This window comes from Antennarius striatus, chromosome 5 (genome assembly GCF_040054535.1).
Source record: "Antennarius striatus isolate MH-2024 chromosome 5, ASM4005453v1, whole genome shotgun sequence".
Taxonomy (NCBI): domain Eukaryota; kingdom Metazoa; phylum Chordata; class Actinopteri; order Lophiiformes; family Antennariidae; genus Antennarius; species Antennarius striatus.
In genome coordinates, this window is record NC_090780.1 from 6,817,501 (window position 1) to 6,844,524 (window position 27,024).

The window sequence follows — 27,024 nt, forward strand, 5'->3', positions numbered from 1 at the left end:
AGTATGGTATGGATATGCTTTGAGTGTTCCAAACCAGAGAGACAAGTGCTCGACTGAAAGCAAATACAGGCAGAGAAAGTGTGAATAAAGGTGGCTGGGATACTGTATGGAACTGGATAGATAAAACAGAGGATGTAGGGGGCAGTTAAATGATCCGTACTTGGTTGCTAGGAGACACAGAGGCTGGATGCTGGAGATAAACGCCGGGATCCACCCCTGACGGCGAGCAGAGGGTGGGAGGAGGTGGAGGAGGCGGTTGGTAAAAAAGGGGGGAGTCCAGATAAGCGGGGAGGGAGGATGAGTCATGTGACAAAGACGAAGGCATCCTCATTCATGACAGATAAGCTTTCTTTTCTCTCTCAAGTCCCCAAATTCCCATTTTTGTCTCCATGTCTGTTATTCACAAAACTTGGCTTTCCACAGTCTACACTCCAGACAAGTTAACATATAAGATATACAGTAATTCCTAATGTTTTCAATAATAACCTTTGTGTGGTACAAAAAAAACAAAAACTAAAATCTTTGAATACTGACAATCAATCCAGAATCTAAAAGGAAATGCAGTTCAGTTCATTTACTAACACTCATGTTAGTTGAATAGAAGCATCTGAAGTCATGCGATTAAAATAATTTCAATATTTATATGTTTGCTCAAATTAGGCAAAGTTGTTGCCTTAAAAAATTCAATCAAAATTCAGTCAATACCAGAAGAAGAATGAGGAATGAATTACATTTTGAAATGAATATAAAACACAACCAGTTTAAACTTTGAATTCAATCCCTCTGACTCTGCAGTCACTCCGTTTCCATCAGGTGACCCAGCATAGTCCTGAAAGGTGCTTAGGTTACACCAGAACACACACGTTTTAAGAATGAAACTTTACATGTCTCCATCAGTGGAGCCTCTGCAGCTGCTGCCAGAAGGAAAACCATGGCTGACAAGGTAAGAGCTTCATCCTGCATCCCTCACAAGTCTGGAGCACTCCGGTTGGGCCAGCACAAAAAGATAAAGACAAAAGGAGGAGAAAAGTGTTTCCTCCATCGAATGGGAGGGAAGAGCTCTGAGTGCAGTCGTGATTAGTTATGAATGGACCATCCGTCTGATTGGTGGAGAGAGCTGGGGGTCAGGCATTCTGCCAGCAGCTAATACAAGACTGCTGATTGCTTTTCATCAACTGATTACAGTCATTTAGATCCGCAATTGGCCAAACGGGCCTGCATGTGGCAGGCTGGCTGAAGCTGCTGCTGTCTGCGGGGGTGCACTTCATTTTGTCTGCTGGTTTTCTTTTTTACTGAAATGGGTGAACAAATCTCAAAAGAGAACTAAACATAAAACATCAGTTCTGAAAGACATGACACTGAATATAGATATGAGCCACGTCTTCTTGAGCCTTAAGTAAGAATAATAATAATCATACTTTATTTGTCCTGAAACGAGAAATTCCCTTTTCACTCACCAAATACAGTTAGACATTCACATGTATATGTTGTATACGGGCCCTTGCACAAACACACCAGGGGCCTGTATGCATAGTAAATATATAGGGGGAGGCAGAGTGAAGGGTTGTGCACCAAATGAGCAACTTGTGTGGGGGATGGCACCTTGCTCAAGGGCACCTCGGTAGTGGCTGAGAGGTGAGATGACACCTCCCACCGTCAGCTCACACTCTGGAGGATGTCTTGGCAGGAGCTGGAATCGAACCACCGATGGGTGGACGATGTCTGGTCTTCAAGAGGTCTGCTCTACCTCTGAGCCAAAATTAAAGTAATGATGAAAATGACTTATCAGGATTTCAGGAATGTACAAAATTATATTTTCCAATAAAAGTCAAGATATTTAATCCATAATGCCAGAACAGTAATCAATAAATTTCTTTCAAATAACTAACATTTAATTTCTGCTTTGACAGCTTCATTCCCAACCATCACTGATGAATGTTCTAAAAGCATAAAAACAATGACCATTGCTCTTCTTCCTTTTGTCTTTTGGGTGACCATTGGAGACGCTGAGACCCTGAATAATCAAAGTTGATGAGGCAGTTAGTGGCCAAAGGTTTTTCCACCAGCGAAGGTGATGATTAATCAAGTGGCTGTGCAGCTCTGGCCTCTTCACCGGTCACATTACGAGGTTAATCCGTCTATTGATTACGGCAGCAGAATAATCCAATACTTCACTACAGATTTTCTCCTCTCACATACGTATGTGTTTACTTCTTTCTGCCATGCAATAGTAGATTCAAAAGAATGATGAACAATGTGGTGGCTGATAACCATCTTTCTACCACCATCACTCTCCCACATTGAAAAAATAAATCATGTTTAGCTTATCATCAGATTCACATTTATTGACAAAGAAGGAAAATTTTTCAAATGTTTTTCTCTCTACAGCAAAATCTAAAATATTGTCACAGACATATTACAAGCAATAACTGGCCTAAAGTGCATAAATATACATTCTGATGTCTGCTGACTGACGTCTCACGTCTTAGACGATAGAGTCTGGACACTGATGAGCACAGGTCCACAACTGTCCTGATCAGGGCTCTCGGTGTCCACTAGTGGGTCTGTTTCCCTGTAGATAACACTGTCCAGAAGGAAACCCCTTTGTCTTTATCTCTCACACAGCAAACACATCCACATATTAATCACCTGATCAAAAATTTAAGACAAAAATAGCAAGAATTCACATTTTGCACTGTTGGATCTTAACAAGGTTCTAAGTAGTGCTTCAAAATGCGAAAAGAAGAAATGGGAGTGAGACAAAAAAAATTTGAGCAATTTATTGCAAACAACCATTAGACTGAAATAGGCTGTTCATCAGTTGATCAAAAGTTTAAGACCACGGCCTTTAAAAGCCCAAATCTTCATAAATTGTGGATTCAGTACCATTTTCTCTCAGGTATTCACACTGTTATGACCTCCTGATGCCTATGCAAAAACACTTTTTGTCTTTGAACATGTTTGGATTGTTTAGCTGGATCAACAAGGCCTTTTGCAGCGTGCCTTTGTTGCTGAAGTTGGATGAAGTAAGACAGTCATTTTAAACTAAAAGATCCCGAGGGTTATAAGAAAAAAAAAGTCAAGATGCTTGGTTGTTTGCAATTAATTCTTTACTCAAATATGTTTTTGTCTCACTCCCATTTTGTTTTTTTTGTATTTCGAATTATTACTTAAAAACTTGTTAGATTGAACAGTGCAAAATGGAAATCCTTGCAATTTTTCAACTGGTCTTACAATTTTTATCATGTCTGTATATACAGTCAGAGTCAGGTTTGATGTATTAAACCTGCGCCTCATGATGTTCTGTGTGTCTGTGTTGTTCCGCGTGTGTTCAGATGATGTGTGTCTGTGTGCTGGTGTCCTCAGGGTGTTTGGATGGCCTGCCCTTTGGGACTCTGCTTCAGAGGTGACCTACTTCTCCTGATTGTCAGCAGAAGGCTGCTTCATCAGCTCGCTTTGTGCAGAGGCGATGAGCTGTGCTGGCGACTCTGGGACCGACAGATTGGACTTGTGTAATGAAGCTCATCACACACATGCATGTGTGCACACACTCACACAGACACATACACACACATACACCATTTCTGTCACTGGTCCAGGGCAGCAGAATTTATAACAGCCATTTATTACCTTCTCCCTTATCAGAGAAAAGTGATTCCTCTGTCTGCTCATGATGTATGCGCCTCACTGTCATTATGGTCCATTATTGGGGGGTGATGGACGCCAGCACCGAGCTGGCTGTCATTACATCTATTGAGTGAAGCGTGAGATATACTTTCCACAAAATGGCCGCGAAGCACCAACATGGCTCCGATTGCAAGGAATAAATGATTCACTGGACAATTGCTTTAAAATGTAAACATTCATTTGCGGCTTCAGTGTGTGTGTGTAATATTTCAGTGTCCAGAGAAGATCCTGAACGGCATGTACAATATTTACACATGAAGTTTATCTTACAGTACTGATGATGAACAATATGAAGGAGAACAGTGCAAAAGTCCAACAAGTAGTACTAGTGAAATACGACAGCATACGATCACATCCTACAGAACACTCATCATCACAGAAGCCACAACACTGTCACATTCATATAAATAACAACAATCACAATACTGCCCATGATCCGCTGCAGTGCCTTTCACACTAAATAGTTGAAGGCCGGCTTCACTGTGTGTCCTCAGCGCCCTTTAGATGTGCAGTAACCCTCCTTCAGGTATCAAATCCCTTAATATCAAAGAAAAGAAAGTCTCTGAGCTCTGTACGCTACAGGTCAAGGGTCCTTGGAAGCCCATGGACTTTTTTTATAAGGAGATTGTAGTGTTTCACAGATAAGGGGGGATCAGTTCATGTGGGTCAGACGAGGAGATGACTCCATGCAGACAGGCCAGCAGGAGAGGAAAAACAAAAAGAAGGATCAGACAGTTGATTGACCGGAGGTCCCGCTCAGCTCCCAGTGCAGCTCCTGTTCCTGACAACTTCCTTTCCTCTTCCTGTGATTTTTAAATGATCAGGGTTTACTTTTTAAAAATGATGCTAGAGCTTTCCATCCATGTCATAAGTTAAACCAATCATTGTGATCACATTGGGGTGATCACAATGATGCATTAGATCATAAGGTCTAAATGAGAGTGATATGGCTTCTAACTAGAGTTACTCTGCCAGTCAAGTCTGGAGAATTTATGAATACAGTAGAACCTCAAGATATGAGCTGCTCCACATATGAGTTATTTGAGATACAAACCCTTGCTCTGTCCATATTTTTGTTCGACATACGAGCACAATTCAGAGTTACAAGCTGTGCTTTGGGACGCCACTGCTATTTGATACATTCTTTCATAATTTAGGGTATTTGGGGCTTTTTTACAAGGATGGAATGGATTACAATGATTTTAGTTATTTTCAATGGGCAAATGTTGTTTGAGTTACGAGTTGTTTGACTTAAGAGATCAGTCATGGAACATATTAAACCACAATCTCCAGGTACTACTGTAGTTGCCTTTTCAAGGTCTAGAATTAATCCAAACAAAGTGTGTCGACTTAGAAACAATTTTGCCAAGATCACAAGTAGAGAAATCCTGAATCATGCTTCTTTCTAAATAAGACTGACAAATGAAACAGCACAGAGGCACAGTAGTGCTGTTCCCAAACAGCAAGAAGGTCCTGGGACTTTCCTGTGTGGCGTTTATGTTCTCCCTGTATTGTGTGTGTGTGTGTGTGTGTGTGTGTGGGGGGGGGTGATCTCCAACCTCATCCAGCCAAAACCTTCAACATGGGTGAATTTACTAACTTTAAAGAAAAAAAAAGATTGAATGAATGAATGAAACCCACGTCAGAACACAGTGTCTGTCTGGCCTGAGGAATCTGTTGGCTCTTGGGCTTTCTATCACCAGAGAGTCTGCATTTCCGTCTGTTCTGTTTAAATAAAATGTCAAATGGAGAAGTGGAGTCTGTGACTCCACCAGCAAGTGCCCATGGTGTCACACATGAATAGAGTGGAAGGTTAAAAAGAGAAGAGTGAGAGCAAGGCAGGAGCAGCATGGTCACATGATCAGACAGTTTTAGGCTCTGCTCCCAGCAGATCTCTGCATCTGTCAGCTTTCTCTGTCTGTCTATCTGTTGCTCTCTACCATGCTGCTCCTCGTGTGACGAGAAGAGGTCTGAGTGGATTTCAACTGTTTCAGGCTCTGCCTTCGTCCATCTTTAGGGAACTGTTCCCCGGTCAGCCTCCCTATCCATCACAACCCTCTGCCAGCAATGGGTTTCAGCCTGATGATCCATTCCCCTCCATGGTTAAAGTTGTACAAATCCAGAAGGTGTGTGTCGGGATCCAAGCAGTGCTCTCCTGCCAAAAAGAAACATTTCCTTTTTACCTATAGCAATGTTTGTGCAACCACATCATTAATGTAGTAATAATCTCTAATCATCATCTTTTTTTAAACTACTGAATATCAGTTTTATTATTATCTGCAGTATTTTTCTGTCAATTTGACTGCAGTATTTTCTGTCAATTTGATTGTATATATATCCATCCATCCATCTTCAACCGCTTATCCGGGGCCGGGTCGCGGGGGCAACAGTCTCAGCAGGGATGCCAATACTTCCCTTTCCCCAGACACCTCCACCAGCTCCTCTGGGGGGAGCCCAAGGCGTTCCCAGGCCAGCTGAGAGAGATACTCCCTCCAGCGTCTCCTAGGTCTTCCCCGAGGTCTCCTCCCGGTAGGACATGCCCGGAAGACCTCCCCGGGGAGGCGTCCAGGAGGCATCCGGAACAGATACTTGAGCCACCTCAGATGGCTTCGCTCAAGGCGGAGGAGCAGCGACTCTACTCCGAGCTCCTCCCTGGTGACTGAGCTCCTCACCCTATCTTTAAGGGTGCGCCCAGCCACTCTACAGAAGAAACTCATTTCGGCCGCTTGTATCCGGGTCATGACCCAAAACTCATGACCATAGGTAAGAATAGGAACGTAGATTGACCGGTAAATCGAGTGCTTCGTCTTGAGACTCAGCTCCTTCTTCACCACGACAGACCTATACAGTGACTGCATCATTGCAGAGGCTGCACTGATCCGTCTGTCAATCTCGCGTTCCATCCTTCCCTCACTCGTGAACAAGACTCCGAGAAACTTTAACTCTTCCACTTGGGGCAAAGACTCTCCACCGACCTAAAGAGGGCACACCGCCCTTTTCCGGTCGAGAACCATGGCCTCAGATTTAGAGGTGCTGATCCTCTTCCCACTCGTGTCACACTCAGCTGCAAATCGTCCCAGTGCACGCTGAAGGTCCAGGTTCGATGAGGCCAACAGGACAACATCGTCTGCTAAAAGCAGAGATGAAATCCTTTGGTCCCCAAACCGGATTCCCCCCGGATCGTGGCTGCGCCTACAAATTCTGTCCATAAAAATTATGAACACAACTGGTGATAGAGGGCAGCCCTGCCGGAGTCCATCGTGCACCTGGAACAGGTCTGACTTACTGCCTGCAATGCAAACCAAGCTCTGGCTTTGGTCATACAGGGATCGGACAGCCCTCAGCAAAGGGCCCCGGACCCCATACTCCCGAAGCACTCCCAACAAGATACCACTAGGGACACGATCGAATGCCTTCTCCAGATCCACAAAACACATGTGGACTGGTTGGGCAAACTCCCATGAACCCTCGAGCACTTGATGGAGAGTGTAGAGTTGGTCCAGTGTTCTGCGACCCGGACGAAAACCACATTGTTCCTTCTGAATCCGCGGTTCGACTATAGGTCTAATCCTTCTCTCCAGTGCCCTGGAATAGACTTTCCCTGGGAGAGTGTGATCCCCCTATAGTTGGAACACACCCTGCGGTCCCCCTTCTTGAAAAAAGGTACCACCGCCCCGGTCAGCCAATCCAGAGGTACTGTCCCCGACTCTTTGAGGCTGACCGATAGTCTTCCTCCATGGCCTCCCCGAATTTGTCCCAGACCCGAGTTTTTGCCTCCGCGACTACTCGGGCTGCAGTACACCTGGCCTGCCTGTACCTGTCAGCTGCCTCTGGAGTCCCACAACTCACCAAGATTTGATAGGACGCCTTCTTCAGCTTGATGGCATCTCTTACTTCCAGTGTCCACTGCCGGGTTCGGGGATTAAAGCCGCGTCAGGCACCAGAGACATTATGACCACAACTACGACAAAGGAGGTGGAGAACATGGTCCACTCTGACTCAATGTCCCCAGCCTCCTGCGGGATCTGGGAGAAGCTCTCCCAGAGATGGGAGTTGACAGAGTTCAGAGTACAGTCTGACAGAGGGTTCTGCCAGACGTTCCCAACAGACTCTCAAAACACGTTTGGGCCTGCCGAGTCTGATCCAGCTCACCACCAGGTGGTGATCGGTTGACAGTTCTTCCCCGCTCTTCACTCGAGTGTCCAACACATGCGATCGGAGATCATCGACCTCTGGCCTAGGGTATCCTGGTGCCATGTGCACTTATGGACATCCCTGTAGTTGAACAAGGTATTCGTTATGGACAAACTGTGACTAGCACAGAAGTCCAATAACAGAACACCACTTGTGTTCTGATCAGGGAGGCCGTTCATCCCATTCACCCCTTTCCAGGTCTCACTGTCATTGCCAATGAGAGCGTTGAAGTCCCCAAAGAGAACAATGGAGTCCCCAGTTGGAGCAATATTCAGTACCTTTCCCAGGGACTCCAAGAAGGCCGTGTATTACACACTGCCATCTGGTCCGTAGGTCGAAACGACAGTGAGACACCTGTCCCCAACTCGAAGGCGCAGGGATGCGACCATCTCGTTCACCGGGGTGAACTCCAACATATGACAGCTGAGTTGTGGGGCTACAAGCAAGCCCACACCAGCCCTCCGCCTCTCACCCTGCACAACACCAAAAAAGTGGAGAGTCCAGTCCCTCTCAAGGGTTTGGGTTCCAGAGCCCAAGCTGTGGGTGGAGGTGAGCCCAACTTTATCTAGTCGTTACCTCTCAACCTCCCTCACAAGCTCTGGCTCCTTTCCCCCCAGGAAAGTAACATTCCATGTCACTAGAGCAAAACTCTTTGTCTGGGGATTGGGTCATCGTGCACCCGTCCCCTACGGTCTCCTTGGCAGGTGGTGAGTCCACCAGAGGTTGGGCCCACGTCATCCTTTCAGGCTGAGCCCGGCCGGGCCCCGTGGGCAGAGGCCCGGCCACCAGGCGCTCGCATACGAGCCCCAACTCCGGGCCTGGCTCCAGGGTGGGGCCCTGGGCCATACTGGGCGACGTCACAGTTCTTGATTTTTGTCTTGCCATAGGGGTTTTTGTACTCTCTTTGTCTGGCCCGTCACCCAGGATCTGTTTGCCAAGGGAGACCCTAGCAGGAGCATAAAGCCCCTGACAACATAGCTCCAGGGATCAGTCGGGCACTCCAACTCACCCACCATGATAAGTGGCAGCTCTCGGATGAGATTTATATACTGTATATATACCTGTATATATATATATATATATATATATATATATATATATATATATATATATATATATATATATATATATAAAAAATGTATATACATTTTAATTTTTTTACAATTGTAAGTCATGAATCTCAAATAGCATGCAGATGCAGGAGTTTTACATAACACAGCCAAACAACCAGAATAGGACATTTTACTGTCCACTGTGTCGACCCTCCTATGATGGCACAAACACGCGTAATGGGCGTTTGTCTGCTCTGATAAGTGCAGATGTGTTACTTGCATCTGTTTGCTGCATGTTCATGACATAAGACTTTCCATACCTCATCAGGTCACTGAGGAAAAAGACATGCAAATGTCAACTCCACTGTAGGAAATGGTGCAGCCACTTCCACTTACCAATATTCCCACCCACTTCATACAGGTCACAGTCTGGATACGCCACTGAGCCGTTCCTGTCGAAAGACAAAACATAAACTGACTGAAATATCTCAAAGGAGGAATGTTAAACTTCTTAGGGGTAAAGGGTAGCCCCATTCTGTTTTGCTTCCATCATGGAGTCAGCATGGTGAAAATTTGTGGGGTCCCCTACCTTCGCATTTTGCCCTTTCCGTTTTCGGGGCTCCTGAGAAACTGGCTTTGAAACTGGGACAGCAGGTCTGAGGCTCTGGAGTTGATGTTGAGCTGATACTCCATGGTGCCGCTCACCACTTCTCCCACCTGGATCTTCACCGTACGGGACAACTGTAAGGCAAACAAAGGGTTAAAGAGTATAATCAGTACAGTTTTTGAACAATCTACTGTAAATCTCACTGAATTCACTTTAACAGCGATGTGTTGGCTCGGACAATTGTTCCAAGTATCAGGATGCAGAAGTGTTTGTTCTTTTTGCCATATTATAAAATTAGATTATAAAGTCCTTATTCCTCATTTTGTTTTATGAAACAGGTTCTCTGACCTCGGATGTGTTTTTATCCGGTTTGTCCCGGCTGTCGGTGTGAATCTTCTTAAGCAGGTTCTTGATGCGGCGATCGTAGAACTGGTAACGCCGGCTACTGTTCTCATTTACCTTTCGCACCTGACTCATGAGAAAATTAGGGATCTGTGGGGGGCCAAAAATAAATCCATCTTTAGTTAACTCACAATCATGAACCAAAACAGGGTAGAATTTATAAGTTGAACTGGTGTTTCTAGGGTCAAGGCTAAAGCTTAAAACTAAAATCCATTAATTATAATATGCTGTCTGAATTTTAGTACACTTTAAAAAAATATTTTTCAGAGATTTAATTTCTTTACTAGATGACAGGAGGAATTTGAGAAACGCTGAACAGAAATCCGATGTTTTGGGTCCACATATAAATAATTTTACACTTTATATTTTTTTATTAGAGGCCAGTCCTACCGTCCAGAGAAGATCCTGGTAGCGGATCAGGAGCCTCATGACATCGGCTGCCTTCTCTGCATGTCCTTTTTCTGCCCCCTCGGGCAGTTTGCTGGATACCGCCTTGTGGAGGAAGAGGTTGGGAGCCATGATGGTAGCTACGGCCCACAGGTTCATCCTGTTCCTCTTCTCCCTAGAGACCACCTTACTGAGGAACTCAAGGAGGGCCTACAAGAACACAAAGGCCTTCAACCGTTAGTGGAATCGATATTTTTTTAAAATAAAACTGGAGCATGTAGCATTTATGACACCTACACTCTGAAGAATGTAAACAGACAGGAAGTTTCAGCTACCACTGAAGTCAAAGTCATTAGTTCAGGTGGGTTTCAAGCTCCTTAAGCCGAGTTGACTGCGGTGAGGGTGAGTCACAGTTCACATTGGTGATCATATAACAGCTCACAGTACTGTATTCAAAATGTGGATTACACGTTATTAAAGAGGGTCTGTCACATTCAAGAAAAACTAACAAAGCTAAATATAAAGCTATGCTCATAACCGTTGAGTTTGGATTCTATAAAATTCTATAAATTTGTGGAAAAACTTCTACTCTTGACTTTTTCTACTCTCTTTCTCTCTCTCCTTCATCTGTGCCACTGGTCTCTCTCTCTCCTTTAACAGAATAGAGTGTTTAATGAAACATATTAAATGACATAACCAAATTGCCACATGATGGATTCAATCTTGTGTGTATACCTTCAAGGTATTCCTATTGGGCTCCGGCAGCAGCAGGATGAGCAGGTTCAACATGTGGAGTTTCTGCTTCAGCTCTGTAATGTCTGAAGCAGAGGACGAAAAGGAAAGACTTTTGAATGAACACACACGCACGCACGCACGCACGCACGCACGCACGCACACACACACACACACACACACACACACACACACACACACACACACACACACACACACACAGCATTCATTTCCTGCGTGTTTGGCTAAAAATAATAGGATACTTAAAGATTAATGACATTGTGACAGTCAGACATTAGTTCTGTCAGCTTTTATCTGTGGTCACATGTCATTTATCACTTCACACATATTCTTCACCCGACTTACACATTAGTGAGTCATCAATCAGATGATATTACAGTTTTTTTCAGTTGCTAGCAAGCGCTTACCCATACTTCAAATGCTTTTTCTAAACTCTTAACACAGACTCACACCTAGAAAGCACAATTGACCAAATGGATAATTTTCTTCTCAAAATCACATTTTGTTAAATAAACAGTAACTCTTCATTTCAAAATGGAATACATCTTTTTCTGTACACACACTTTACCAAAACACTGGATATTCGACACAAAATGAAATTACTGTGTCAAACAATAATGCTTGTTTTCACTTCATAAGGTACATGCAGTCAATCAAAGTACACCAGGTTTCAAAATACTGGGTGTTGTAGTCATTATAAAAATTGCATAGACTTTTATGTTTCTGGTATTTGCATGCAAAATGTACAAATTTCTTGGTTGGGAACTGTATGGCCACATGCAATGTTCACATTCAAAGGCATTCCTGTCATGATCACTCCGTTTCTGCAGTCTGCTCCACAGTTTCCACTGTCCCACCTCCCAGCCTGACCACACCTCCCGCTGATCACCCACACCTACAGCCCATCTGCAATCAGTCCAGTATTTAAACCCACGTCTCACACTCACACTCAGTCTCTGCCAAATTGTAATTGACTCATGTCCTACTCTCCAGCGTTATACTCCGGATTGCCTGCCCGATCACGACCTGTTTCGTCCCTGGACTCTGCCTCTCGTCTGCTTCCCAGCCAACCTACCCGCCCTTCGTCCACGGATTCTGCCTCATCTCTCTGTGCCAGTAAACCTGACCCTCGCCTGTCCAACGACTCTGCCTCCTGTTCCAGCCCCGGTAAATTGACTAGCCTTCCGTCCCTTGACCTAGTCTCATGCCTGCTCCCATTGTGTCGTGGGATCCATTGTGTCTCCAGCGTGCTCCACTGGCCTAGTGGTTACCTGCCTGGCTGCTGTCTCGAAGACCCAGGTTCGATTCCCACTCAGCCCGACCTGAAAATAAACACTGTTGAACTTAACTCCTGTCTTTTCTCTTTGTGCTGCACTTGGGTCCTGTTCGCACCCCGTGACAATTCCAGTAAAGAGCAAATCAGTTTTTTTCCTTTACAGTTTATTACTGAAGGTACAGTAAAAATACTGTTTACAACATGATGGAAAAGAAAAAGCTTACAGTGAACAAAATAGCCATGAAACACACAAGAGCATTCTGAAAAAACCCAGCAAAAAGCCCAGAAAAAAAGGGGGGACGGGGGGCCTATGTAAAAAAACAAAATTACTGTGTCTAATCTCTACGATCTGATATCATCCAAAGTGATGCACCTGGGATAGAATCGCTTGGTATGCCAGATCCACCCTTGGTAATGATCAGGTGTGTGTCAATGGGGGGGCAGTGACTCAGTGGTAGAGTGGATTGTCCAATGTTCCAAGATTGGCGGTCGATTCCCACTCCCACCCAAAAATACCCAGAGAGTGTGAGCTGACAGTGGGATGTGTCGGCTCAACTCCGGAGCAGTGCCGAGGCATCCGTAAGCAAGGCGCCGTCACCCTTTAAGTTGCTCATTTGGGCGCACCATAAAGGGGCTGCCCACTACTCTACATCCCCCTGCATGCGTACAGGACCCCTATCTGTGTGAGTGTGTGTTCAGGGCCTGTGCACACTAATATATGCACGTATGAATTAGTAACACTAGAGTGTGCCACTATTTTCCCTTTCAGGATTAGTTTTTTTCAGTCGCTAACAAGCGTTTGTCCAAACAGCAGTCACATTTTCAAAACTCTTAACACAATTAGCACAGCATCAGTCTTTCGTGCCCATACCATTCACACATTTCATGTTGTTTTCACTCAATATGCAGTCAGTGAACATATTTCCACAATGTTTTCATTTTCTTAACAGACAAGCTATACCTCCCAACAGAATTATGGATTTTTATTTATTATTGACGAATGTTAACACACAACATCCCACAATAGCAACAACAATATTCCTGACCTTAGATACAGTATAAAAACCTCTGATTCTGCAATAATATCAGTTCAAAAACATATCACAGCTGATAAACGATTTAAATTTAAAAAAAAATTTTTAAATATTTTTTTTAAATTTGATATACTCAATCCTGAAAGGGAAATTAGTGGCACACTCTAGTGTTAGTAATTCATACGTGCATATATTAGTGTGTACAGGCCCTGAACACACACACAAATACACACAGGGATCCTGTATGCATGTGGGGGGGGGGGGTCGAGTGGCGGGCAGCTCCTTTATGGTGCGCAAAAATGAGCAACTTGTAAGGGTGACGGCGCCTTACTCAAGGGCGCCTTGCTCAAGGGCGCCTCGCTCAAGGGCGCTTCGCTCAAGGGCGCCTTGCTCAAGGGCGCCTCGCTCAAGGGCGCCTCGGCATTGCTCCGCAGGTGACCTGATACCTCCCACTGTCAGCTCACACTCCGGGCATTTTTGGGTGGGAGGGGGAATCGAACTGCCAATCATGGAACCTTGGACGACCCACTCTACCACTGAGTCACTGGCCCCCATTGACACACAGCTGATCATTACCAAGGGTGGATCCGGCGTACCAAGCAGTTCTATCCCAGGGGCATCACCTCGGATGATATCCGAGATCGCAGAGATTAGAGACAGTAATTTTGTGTTTTTTTACGTAAGCCCCCATCCCCCACCCCCTTTTTCCAGGCTTTTTGCTGTTGTTTTTTTTGTTCAAAATGCTCTTGTGTGTTTCATGGCAATTTTGTTCACTGTAAGCTTTTTCTTTTCTATCATATTGTAAACAGTATTTTTACTGTACCTCCTGTAATAAACTGTAAAGGAAAAAAAATGATTTGCTCTTTATTGGAATGCTTTTGGATGTGAAAATTGCATGTGGACATAAAGTTCCCAACCAAGAAATTTTGTGTACATTTTGCAGGCAAATACCAGTAAAACTGAAACATAAAAGTATATGTAATTTTTCAAATGTCAATGATACCCAGTATTTTGAAACCTGTGTACTTTGATTGACTGCATGTATCTTATGAAGTGAAAACAAGCATTATTATTTGACAAAGTAACTTGATTTTGAGTCGCATATCCAGTGTTTTGGTAAAGTGTGTGTACAGAAAAAGATGTATTCTATTTTTAAATGAAGAGTTAGTGTTTATTTAACACATTATGCTTTTGAGAAGAAAATTAACCATTTGGACAACTGTGCTTTCTAGGTGGGAGCCTGTGTTAAGAGTTTAGAAAATGTGACCACTGTTTGGACAAACGCTTGTTGGCGACTGAAAAAAATAAATAAAATTCAATTGTTTGTTTATCAGCTGCAATATATTGTTTTTGAACTGATATCATTGCAGAAGCAGAGGTTTTTATACTGTATCTAAGTTTTGGAATATATTTGTTGCTATTGTGGGATGTTGTGTGTTAACATTCGTCAATAGTAAAAAAAAAAAAATCCATAATTTTGTTGGGAGGTATAGCTTGTCTGTTAAGAAAATGAAAGCATTGTGGAAATATGTTCACTGACTGCATATTGAGTGAAAACAACATGAAATGTGTGAATGGTATGGGCACGAATGACCAATGCTGTGCTAATTGTGTTTAGAGTTTTGAAAATGTGACTGCTGTTTGGAAAAACGCTTGCTAGCGACTGAAAAACTGTAATGTCAAACCAACCCTTTATGTGGTTGAAGCTAATGTGAAAATAGGAGAGCTTTTCTTCTGTTTTGCTGCTTGTATTTCTGACAGAACGAGGATGTCTTTTAAAGGCCATCAAACTGCTCATCTTAAAGTGCATTTCTCAGCCGGAGCAGAAAAGATAAGCGTCACACATTGTTGTCATCACAGGTAAGAGATTTTGGTAATTATGAGGCCAACCCTGCCAAGCTGTCTCGAAAAGTGTGCAGCAAACTGTCATGGAGGTGTGGAAGAGGAGCAGGGGCAGTAAATTTTAGCCTGGTTTATGCAGTCAATATCAGTCACGTGATGATTATGATTCATCACATCCCACAGTCACGTTGCACCCACTGACCTCTGACAGCGCTGAAGGTGTTGAGGTACTCGGTGGTGAGCAGAGGGGCAGGCAGTTCCCGGATGAACTTCTTGAGCAGCGCAGCGGCGTCATTGGGACTCACCTCCTCCCAGCTGACCTGCCCTGAGTAGAAGTTAGTCTCCAGGTTCTGCTGCAGCAGCTGCAAAAGGAAAAGATTCAAAGACGATGATTCACATAAACTGAACCGATCCGATTACAGCCATAATTCAACACACAAGTAGTTGATCACAATCATGCTTATTTTCAGTTGTCATAAAAACAGAAAAATGTGTGTCCTAAAGATCTGACTGGACAAGTGGATTATACAAAATTTATGAATGAATGAATGAATGAATGAAGAACAAAAAGATGAAGAAGAAGATGATGATGTCAATGGTTTATTCCATCATTATGAAGCAAAGATGACAGAAAGAAACGAGAAAAAAGTGCAAAAATTTATCAGTAGTTAATTCATCCTGTTTCTCCAGTAGGGCTGAGCAACGCTCTCTTCTGTCTGTGTTCATTTAACCAGCACACCCTGTACTGTGTTAAATACAGCATCATTAGCAGCATCACCAGCTGAAAAACATGATTTATTTTTTCTCACTGGACCTAATTTTTCTATATGTCAGCTATTAATTTAATGAATTCTTAAATGAATTCTGTATGAGTTTTACACTGCTGCCCAATCGCCTTTGACTTTTTGTATGTCAATATTTTACTGCTCTTTGAGTTGTGGATACATTTTTATTTCTTTGTTTTAGAGAGAAGGTACAATAAAGTATCAGTTTGGAGATTAAAAAATGTGTCAGCCTTGTCCAACAGATATAGGTGTAGATCAACATATACCTTTATTCTGGACTGGGATCCTGGAACCCGCAGAATTCCCTCTGAATCAACTCCTTTTTTTTCCAAAAAAGACAACAACTGCAGAGAGGGAGAGGGAGAGAGGGAGAGGGAGAGGGAGGGAGGGAGGGAGGGAGAGAGAGAGAGAGAGAAAGAGAGAGAGAGAGATTAGCAGGGAGCAGACGTCTGCAGATAAGAATCTCTTGGTCACCTCTGCTGGCTGCTCTCAGTAACTGCCGCTACATGCAGGGTGTGGCAAAAGTGTTTCACATTCAAAGGACTGAGACAGTTTCCTGACCTCTATCTGAATGGTTTTGTAGCGTCAGCCTTCATTAAAAAATCGCTTTCTGCTTATGTTGTGATAAAATAAGGACAATGATTTCAGACTCTTACCGTCTGCAGCAGTAGAGGAGTTGAGGTGTTGGGCTTGATTTTCTGATCATTCTCCAGCAGTGAAGCCAGTGGCACCCCAAAGAGAGAACTCTCTGAAAGACCAATCAGTTGTTCTATAGTATAGTTTGTAATGTGTAATATAGTATAGTATAATCTAGTATATATATAGACAGCAGCATGTATATATATATATATATGTCACGCCCTGAGACTGGCTACCCCGCGACCTGCGTTAGCGGATTAAGCGGATTTGGAAAATGAATGAATGAATGAATAATCTAGTATAATGTGTAACAAAAAAAAAGGGCTGTGAAAAATATTTGAAAAAAAGGCAGAAACATATTTCGGCAAAAAACCCCCATTACATTTAATTGAAATATGTCACAGGAAAATACTGTAATTTCTGGACTATTGAGCACATCTGAATACAAGCCACACCAATTAAATTTTCAAATAAAACCTTTGTACATATATAGGCCACACCTGTCTATAAGCCGCAGATGTCCAGGTGTTCAAACACAGAAAGATTTTAATATTTTTTAATTTCTGCTTTTCCCTAACAGTGTCTGTAACATGGTAGTAAAACACTGCTCCAATGTCTCGCCATCAGTTCATTGATGCCAAGCTTACGTGTAGCAGCTCTATTTCCTGGTTCAACAGCCATATCAATTGCCTTTAACTAAAAGTTGCATCGTGTCTTTCTTTGCATGTTTTCTATCATAAGTGGTGTGAATGATGTACAAAATGTCGGTTCAAAACACAATCAAACTGCTGCAGTATCTCTTCTACCTACGTATATGTTTCACTTTTGCACTTCTTGCTAGAGCGCCACCTGAAGGTCTTTAGCCTGTAACACTATAGATTAGCCACATTGTTGTAAAAACCTCAGGGTTTGAAGCGTGTAAAAAAAGTAGCAGTTTAAATCCCGGACTGTAAACTGAAGATATTTACTCCTGCAGATATTTACAGGAGTAAATATCTGCATAAACTAACAAAGTGTGAAAATGGACAAACACATCTTACTTTGTTAAAATGTTACCGCATAAAAATAAAGTAACAGCACGTTAAACCTATGACTCCTCAATGTAAGAGTGTTCCCATACCTGGAATTTTCCTCTTGCTACTTTTGTGCCTTTTGACCTCCAGCTCCAAGAGGTCGCACAGCGCCGTCATATCGATGAGGGCTAACTGACGAACCTTCTTCATGTCAGCCTGGGAAAGGTCCCGAATTCGGGTCACCCCCAGACGGCACTTGGGGCAGATCACCCGCTGAGGAGCCATGACGGGGGCGAGAACGGGGTGAGGAAGGTGAGGGCAGGGAGGTAAAGAAAGAGAAGTGAATGAAGAACTGATAAGGAAGAAGGAAATTCCAACAGTGTCAAATCATTTACACAATACTCATCATAATGTGTATTATTTTATCATCCATTTGAGTAATACTGTCTGCAGTCTCTAAAATAATTTCGTTACAGCATCAATGCATGTATAATTAACATCTTTGAAAACCACTTATTTACTGTGGAAACTAATTTTGCCTGGAACAGAGAGATAATCCGCTGGACTCAACAACTCTTCTTTTGTTTGGAGTTAATTCCCTCATTCTTTCCTTGGTCTTAAAGCTGTTATCTAATCAACAGCAGCACCAGTTAAAAATGCCTATCAGGGACGTTTGTGTGTTTTAATAGGATTTACATGAAGACACAAGTGACCATCAGTTTCACATCTCATGTCACACACCCCAGCGTGTGTGTGTCTGATTTTTGGATATTTGTTCATATCATTTTGTTTTGCAATAATCTAACACTAAAGTAGAAACCCGGCGTTTGGCTCCGTCGCTCCAGAGAACAAAGGCTAGACAAAAACTGCCATTGCCACAGGGTTAATTCCATCGGGGCACACAAAACACACTGTTGATAGAGGGGTTATTATTATTCATTGTGTAGTGTTTAGAGTCCACATTCCCCAACATTATGTAATATAAATCTTCTTTCCTCCAAAGAGATCTCAAACATTCTAGCACCTGAAGGAATTCATGTAGATAGATAGATAGACCTGACCTCGCCACCTCCCCCCTGCTCCTCCTGAGAGAGTCATTGTACCCCCTGACGGCACGGGGCACGAAGGAGGACCTCAGCCTCTCTGTGGAGGCGCTGTGTGACAGCAGTCTGCCGCTGAAGGTGCTTTTCTGCTGGGAGAAGGTGGTGTGTAGGGGGTGCCTGGTGTTGTTCATGATGGCCTTAATTTTAGACATGGTCCTGCTCTCCAGAAGCATATCCACAGAGTCCAGGCTCAGCCCGACTGCTGAGCCCGCTCTGCGGATGAGTCTGTTCAGACGGTCCATATCTCTTTTCCTGGCCCCCCCACCCCAACACACAATGGCGTATGACAGCACACTGGAGACTACGGACTGATAGAACATGAAAAGGAGCTTAGGACAGATGTTGAAGGAGGCCAGCCTCCTCAGGAAGTACATCCTGCTCTGCCCCTTCTTGTACACACAGTTGGAGTTGAGTGACCAGTCCAATCTGCTGTCTAGCTGCAGTCCCAGGTACTTATAGTTTTCTACCACCTCCACCTCACTGCCTTTGATGATCACCGGCTGTGGAGAGGGAGGTGCCCGCCGGAAATCCAGAACCATCTCCTTTGTCTTGGAGACGTTGAGCTGGAGCTGGTTCTGTTGGCACCACTCCACGAAGTCAGCCACCAATACCCTGTACCCCCCCTCATCACCCTCCCGGATACATGCCACTATCGCAGTGTCATCGGAGTACTTCTGTATGTGGCATGTATCCGAGTTGTGCTTGAAGTCTGATGTGTAGAGGGTGAAGAGAATGGGGGATAGAACGGTCCCCTGTGGTGCCCCCGTGCTGCTGGTCACTATAGAAGACAAACAGTCCCCCATACGGACGTACTGGGGTCTGTCCGTTAGGTAGTCCGTAATCCAGCTCACGAGGTAGGGGTCCACAGCCATGGAGGTCAGGAGCTGGGGCTGGATGGTGTTGAAGGCACTCGAAAAGTCGAAGAAGAGCACTCTGACGGCACAGCCCCAGAGTCCAGTCCAGGTAGGAGAGTGTGCGGTGGAGGAGGTACATGACAGCATCGTCAACCCCAACCTTGGCCTGATAGGCAAACTGGAGAGGGTCCATAGCACCCTGCACCTGTGGACGCATGAGCTCCAGGACCAGTCGCTCAAGGGTCTTCATTACGTGGGAGGTAAGAGCGACCGGTCGGTGGTCGTTGAGCTCAGTAGGGCGTCCTTTCTTGGGTACAGGGACAATGCAGGAGGTCTTCCACAGTGACGGGACCCTCCCCAGCCGCAGACTGAGGTTGAACAATTGTTGCAGGGGGTCCCCTAGTTCCGAAGCACAGGCTCGGAGGAGTCTTGGGGAGACCTTATCTGGTCCAGCCGCCTTGTAGGGACGGAGCCTCCTCAGCGTTGTCGTCACCAGGTCTGCAGTGATGATGGTCTCGGTCGTGGTGGGAGCAGGAGGTTGTGGCGAGGTTGGAAGTCCAGTGGTTGAGGTGGGGCCGTTGAGCTTCGCAGTTCTTGGAGTGGGCTCGGGAGAAGTGGCAGGGGTGGAAGGAGAGGAAGCACAGAAGGAGGGAGCATCAGTGGAGCGGTCTGTAGGGCCAGGACAGGCCTGTAGGCCAGGAGAGGTCTGTAGGCCAGGAGAGGCCTGGGACGAGGAGCCGGGAGTGGTGGGGGAGCTGAACCGATTGAAAAAGCTGTTAAGTTCATTCGCTCGTTCAATATTCCCCTCCACAGTGCTGCGCCCTTTCCCGTGATGGTTCTCATCCCATTCCAGACCTCCCGCACTTGGTTGCGCCCCAGCTGCTTCTCCAGCTTCCTCCTGTACGCCTCCTTGGCCTCCCTCAGGCAGAGTCTCACTTCCTTCTGGGCCTTCCTCATCTCCTCCTCATTCTTGCTCCTGAACGCCCGCTTCTTCCTGTTCAGGACAGCCTTGACTTCCTTGGTTACCCATGGTTTGTTGTTGGGGTAACACCTGATTGTCCTGACAGGGGCCACGGTGTCCACACAGAAGTTCATGTAGTCTGTAAAACACTGAGCTGCCCCCTCAATGTCTTCCCCATGTGAGACCACAATAACATCCCAGTCGGTGGTCTGGAAGCAGTCCCTCAGCATCTCCTCTGCTTCCGGGGACCACCTCCTGACCTGCCGTGTTGTTGCTGGCAGCCGTTTCACCAGCGGGATGTAGGTGGGCTGTAGGTACACTAGGTTATGGTCTGATTTACCTAGTGGAGGGAGAGGGGTGGCGGTGTATGCCTCCTTAGCATTAGTGTAGAACAGATCGATGGTTCTGTTCTTCCGTGTGGGACAGTCTACACACTGGACCATTGTGGGGAGAGATGAGTCCAAGGTGACGTGGTTAAAGTCACCGGTGATGATGACGAGCGCCTCCGGGTGCCGGGTCCGAAGAGCAGAGGTGGTCCCACAGATGGTCTCTCGTGCCGTCTCAGGGTCCGCCCGTGGAGGGATGTAGACAGCCAGGACAATAACGTGTGAGAATTCACGCGCCAGGTAGTAGGGTCTGATGCTAACAGCTGTTAGCTCCAGATCGCGGTTACACAGTGTTGATTTCACCGTCACATGTCCTGGATGGCACCATCTATCGTTGGTATAGATGATTAATCCGCCTCCTTTCTTCTTACCGGCGGTGTTCGTGTCCCGGTCCGCTCGTACGGAGGAGAAGCCGGTTAGTCGGACGTTAGCGTCCGGCACGTCGCCAGTTAGCCACGTCTCTGAGAACACCAACAAGCTGGTCTCCCGGTAGCGATGATCAGTCCTGCACAGCGCCGTCAGTTCGTCCAACTTGTTGGGTAGAGAGTTCACGTTCCCCATGATGGCGGAGGGGACGGAGGGCTTGACTCTCCTCCGGTTAGCGGCTCTAGCCGTTAGTCTAGTCCTTTCAACGTGACCCGCTCGGCATCCGCGATATTTCCGTCGGAGCTCAGCGGGGATGAGATCGCGTGTTGCTGGGTCTCCTTTGACCCTCATGGACATCAACTCCTCCCTGGAGTACACTAGCATATTACTATACATTATATAATTTAACGTTAGAAAAATACACGCAGAAACATAGAAAAAAACGCAAAATTATGCAAACAAACTCGCTCTGAGCAGAGGAAACTGCAGCCTGCTCGCGCATGCGCAGAAGATCTCATGTAGACAAACAGACCTAGATCTTAGGCCTCATTTGCAAACTCTCTCCTGATTTCATGACATAACCTGAACAATTCTAAAATTCCCTTTAAATTAAAAACATCCACATTATGTGGGAGAATGCGTGGGAACAGGGTGTTCTGTGTTCTGGTGCTTACAGGCAGGGTGCCGTCCTCTTTTCTGCAATGGCTGTTGTTGTATGGCAGTTTGGCCTGTTTGAGGAAGATGACGGCCTGTTCACAGTAAGCCACATCTGTGATGAAGAACTCCTCTTTAGAGGTGCCTCGCTGATGCTCCGACGTCATAGCTGAGTGGAAAACACACACCGATCAATTATTTTACTTGAAGCCCAGCGTAGGGATGTTCGACAAACTTAAATTCAGGAATTTAAATTCATCCCATGGTCACCTCCAGCATAGACAAACATGACAAACAACATTCATCAGAAGCCTAAGAGCTGCAAACATGATAGAATTACTCCTGATGTCTCTATCTGGGTCGACTTTACGTGATCTATTACACTGTGTCCGGGTGTACTAAGACGACTACACCTGATGAACACACAAGAGCTCTGCTCGCACACTTGTAAGAGCCTGAACCTGTGGCTGCTGCAGCTGATGCTTCCACAGAGCTTCCTCTGCCGGTGGAACGTCCACAGACTGGGTGTATGCTAAAGTGGTTAGCTTGGAGGCTAAAGTGAAGGTTTTAACATCATGAAGGTTAATGTTGTAAAAATAAAAGAAAAACAATACACCATTCAAGCTACATGAGGCATTTTATCGATGTGCTACCACTATTAATATTGTTTTTGACTTGCTGTGAATATTTGTTGAATTATTGTCTTTACCAGACTTGCCATCGGCATGGTGACATGATAAGATGATAACTGACACCTTAATGCATCCCTAGATTTTTTTTTAATGTTGTACATTACTATTATTCTTTGATATTCTCTTATGTTTTTTGCTGGTTATGATCTTGTTGCACTGAACTGATTTTTCAGTGCAACAACCAGCCATACGGCCACTCTTACCTGCTAGTGGTGTTTTGACAACGGAAGCCATGCTGTTTTCAGCGAGGTCTTCACTATGTTGAGATTCGGGTAGAAGCGTCTGGTGAGAGAGTGAGATTTATTGACTCCAACATATACAGTACGTTGTGAGTTGAAATATCACATTTTCACATTTTCTGCCCCACTGGGAGTGTCGGTCGACTGGGGGATAGTAACTGACAAAGCATGTTCCCTCCGATAAAGACCAGATGGAATAAGAGGAACAGTATCTCTGATAGGCGGGGCCGATAAAATGTGGCCTTTACATATGATTTTCCTTTATTGTTGCAGGTTAGCCGCTCTGCATGGAACAAGACTACACAATACAACAGAACAATGAAAAGTCCCTCACCGAACACAGTTGTCACCTGGGAAAGGGCGTTTTCTTTATGTGACTTCATGAAACATTATTTCTGACATGTTCTGCTTGATGTTGAAACCACAGAGGAAAATATAAGACATGTTGAAACTCAGGGTGAGAAACTACAAATGTAGTTGTTTCGTCTTTTTTAAGGTGCAAATATAAGATCTAATGCATTCTCTATGTGCATGCTTTACATTTAGAAAACAAATAGAGGTAAAGGTCTTTATTACATTTTCTTTTGGATAAATGCAAACATAGAAATCTGAAAATAGTGTGTTTTCAGGTATCTCATCTCACATATTTTCACTCTTATTTTGGTAATCTGATTTCAAACCCCACGAGGACTTCAAAGGTTCTGGTCATCATTTCAGAACAGATTTATTTCAACTAGACATGACTCAAGAGTTGAAGCCGTCCTGACCTGAGCGATGGGGGAGTTGAAGACGTCACGAACGTCCCGCGGCGCTGGTTTGTTCCTCTTACGGAGGGACAGTGTGTAGGAATCCAGCCGACGCTGGACGGCCTCGGCTTGGGTTCTTGTCAGGGTGGACAGCAGCACCGTCTTGTCTGCGTCCTCACTGTCCTCACTGATGAGGTTGGATAGACCGGCATCGGCCAACCACTGCTCCTCCTGCTCCCCCTCTGAGACACAATACACAATCAAGACAATACTAGATGTACTGTACATACGCAGAATGTTACTGTACGAATTCATGATCATGTCTAAAGTCAGTCTGATGTGAAATTCAATCACATTTTAACAAGTCAGATGTGTCAAATATGATCTTAACTCTTTACTTGTTATTCTAAACAGGTCATAAAGGAGCCTCTAGTAGTTAATGATTATAAATGTCTAGTACAAATATCTGAGGAACGTAATTTTTCGGAGTGAACAATAAGTCACAACAGAGTTTCTGTTCAACACGAATCATAAAAACAATCGATTAAAGGGCAACATGAACACAATCAGATCATTTGAATGGATGTAATAAAAGAGGATCCCTATCCAGTCAGCATTCACTAATGGCTCTTTGGCTTGTGCTTATAAAACATCTCCCCGACAGTTTGATACTGTTACCATGGTGATAGATCCTACTTTGTGCATGACCGAAAATCCATATGTTGCCATGGCAAGTGTAAAATTTACTGGCGGATCTCAGCTGCGATGGTTTGTGATTCTAACACACACTCTTGATGATTTCTGTTTCATTTGAATGACTGTTACTGCGCTGACTCAGCAGCTTGTATCACTATTGAACTCCACAAAGAATACCACGAAATATGCAAATGAGAGAACATCCCAACCCTGCATATCCTGTTCTTGAAGATGAAAACGCATTAACGCACGCACACACTCCTCTCTCCTCCTGTGCGCTCTGGATCCTCTATCGAACCTTTATTGGTCAGTGATCACAGGATGAGAATTAAATTCACCTTCTGATTGTCTGGAGTCTCTCCTGATGCAGTCGAGCTCTGAGTAGCCACTCCCCTGTCGGATGGTCTCCACCTCACTCCAGAACGAGTCCAAACAGAGTTTGTCGGGGTGCTGCTCCTGGTCCTGCGGGAGCGGTTCGTGCGTCCTGCGTGCGTCTTCAGCGGCTGCCTGGTCCTGCGGGCTGACCCATGACTCCACGCTCATCTCGGTGGGGCTGGGATTTCTGGTGCAGACATACACACACGTAAAGAAATCACACGGGTGCATGCAAACAAACGGGCGCAAACACAAAGACACATACAAACACAAGAGGAGCGTGGGGGCTGATGGTTCGGCCGGTAGGGACAAAAGGAGCGGGATGAAGTGAGGAGAGAGATGGAGAGTGCGGACAGAAAGGAAGGGGCGGTGGGGGGTGGCTCTATTGTTCTTGGAAAATATTGGCCTGAGTGCCAGTGCATTAAAGCCCCACTAGATGTCCCTGCAGGAGAGGAATCCACGCGGGTCACACCCTGAACACGGACACCAAGGCTGCGACAATGGGCGCCATGCAGTGGACGGTTTGACATGAAGAAACCAGTTTAATCTCAGATTCTTTTCAAAACACAAGTCAGAGAAATGAGGCCATATGTTTTCCCGTGCAGCGTGTGTGGAGCTGCACACATCTCCACACACACACACACACACACACACACACACACACACACACACACCTCCCAGCTCAAACATGTGACCCATTGATCACAGATACTTGAAGTGGAAAGAAGGCTCTTGCCAAATTCAGTTGCATTCTTCTAGTCAGACACCTCAGGGACATACCATACCCATTACTGGGTAATTGAGAAATGGCAGCAGTCTACATGAATGAAGAGACACAATGAAATGATCGTTCACTTCTTAAGAACCACAAAAAATCCCCCCAAAACCCCCAAACAAACAAAAACAAAACAAAAAACCCACAAAACATTAATAATGATAATGGTCGCTGTATTTCAGCAGTGATTGTCTCCTTCAGATGTTCTTCCTGCTACACACCAACACACACACGACCAGGCAGATGACATTTCTAGATGATTGTGTGGGTCGTGTGCGGGAGGAAGATCAATATATACTTCAAAGCTTGTAATACAAATAGAGAACCATAATAACATATGTTAATAGTTAATGGTAATAATTATTTCTGAGTAGGCTCATATAGTAGCTTCCTTTGTGTTGTTTAGTTTAGACAGACAAATGTGGATCATAAGAGATACGAGTTAATATGTCAGTGAATTTGACCAGAAAGACAAATTCTTCACTGAAACATATACTGTATATTTTCTCAGTATGCATGTAGTTCTTCACCACTGTCTCCTATAAAAATGGTGATGCAAGCTATTGTTTTATTGTGATTTAACTGGAATGGTTACATTCCACCTGGCACAGTCGAGTCTGTGGTAATGTGGTGTGAAAATTCAGTCAAATTTGTCTCCCCACTTGAAAGACTTCCGACACAGAATCATTTATTTTTCCAAGAGCTTTCCGAAAACAATGCCCTCCTTCCAAATATCAAGAATGTGAAGTAAAACTACCTGAACTAATTAGGCATCAAATGGATTCTAAACACTGAAAACGTCTCTGCCTCAGTTTCTTCATGCAGTTTCTGTTTCTGAAATTTACATCTCAATGCATTTTGTGGCCCCACGTTTATCTCAGACAATAAATCTCGCCGTGACACACTTATGTGCACATCTGAAAAGGAGCATCCACAACAGTCTTAAGCCCTCAGGAGCAGATCTTCATCACTCTTCATCTCTCTTATGAATATATTGAATAGCCAGAAAATCATGAACACTACATTGTGGGACGATAATTCTTGATTACATAAAAAAAAAGAAAACAAACAAAAACAAAACAGAAAAGGTTTGGTTCTTGGGTAGTAACTCCACTCAAATAAAACAACAACAACTTCATCAAGACTTGTTCCGAATTTCTTTTGGGAAATCTCGCTAAAGGTCAGACAGACACATTATCATCAGTGAAACAAATCCTCCCAAGTACAGGTACATAAATAAATAATGGAAACATCAACATGCTGTATTGATATCTGTGAATAATGAAATGAAATGACTAACATCATCAGATCAGATTAGTGGTTTAGTCGAACCAGTGACTCCAAAGGTTTTCTTACATTAACAGCAAAAATGCAAAAAGCAGGAAAGAGATCCTCAGACCCGATTCAACATATGATTTATTCATGACAACAAATAATCAGTTATTATATATAGTTGTTGTCCACTTTGCACTAGGTCAGCTGATCAGATCTAGATAACTTGATGAT

The 27,024-nt window shown here is 44.4% G+C and overlaps 1 protein-coding gene across 2 annotated transcripts in view; it reads right to left on the reverse strand.

Moving 5' to 3' along the window:
• Positions 1-1,993: 1,993 nt before the first annotated feature.
• The window catches only part of LOC137594818 (rho GTPase-activating protein 40), a 28,897-nt gene continuing 3,866 nt past the window's right edge, over positions 1,994-27,024 (reverse strand). For both annotated transcript variants that reach the window (XM_068314362.1, XM_068314361.1), the window contains exons 2-15: positions 24,707-24,930; positions 23,694-23,914; positions 22,891-22,969; positions 22,016-22,164; positions 17,779-17,944; positions 16,676-16,767; positions 16,286-16,363; positions 15,437-15,596; positions 11,065-11,147; positions 10,333-10,539; positions 9,889-10,032; positions 9,523-9,674; positions 9,330-9,385; positions 1,994-5,842 (exon numbers count right to left, since the gene is read on the reverse strand). In XM_068314362.1, coding sequence (XP_068170463.1) covers positions 5,736-5,842; positions 9,330-9,385; positions 9,523-9,674; positions 9,889-10,032; positions 10,333-10,539; positions 11,065-11,147; positions 15,437-15,596; positions 16,286-16,363; positions 16,676-16,767; positions 17,779-17,944; positions 22,016-22,164; positions 22,891-22,969; positions 23,694-23,914; positions 24,707-24,930 — 1,918 coding nt within the window. In that variant the 3' untranslated portion in view covers positions 1,994-5,735. The remainder of the gene's footprint in view (positions 5,843-9,329; positions 9,386-9,522; positions 9,675-9,888; positions 10,033-10,332; positions 10,540-11,064; positions 11,148-15,436; positions 15,597-16,285; positions 16,364-16,675; positions 16,768-17,778; positions 17,945-22,015; positions 22,165-22,890; positions 22,970-23,693; positions 23,915-24,706; positions 24,931-27,024) is intronic.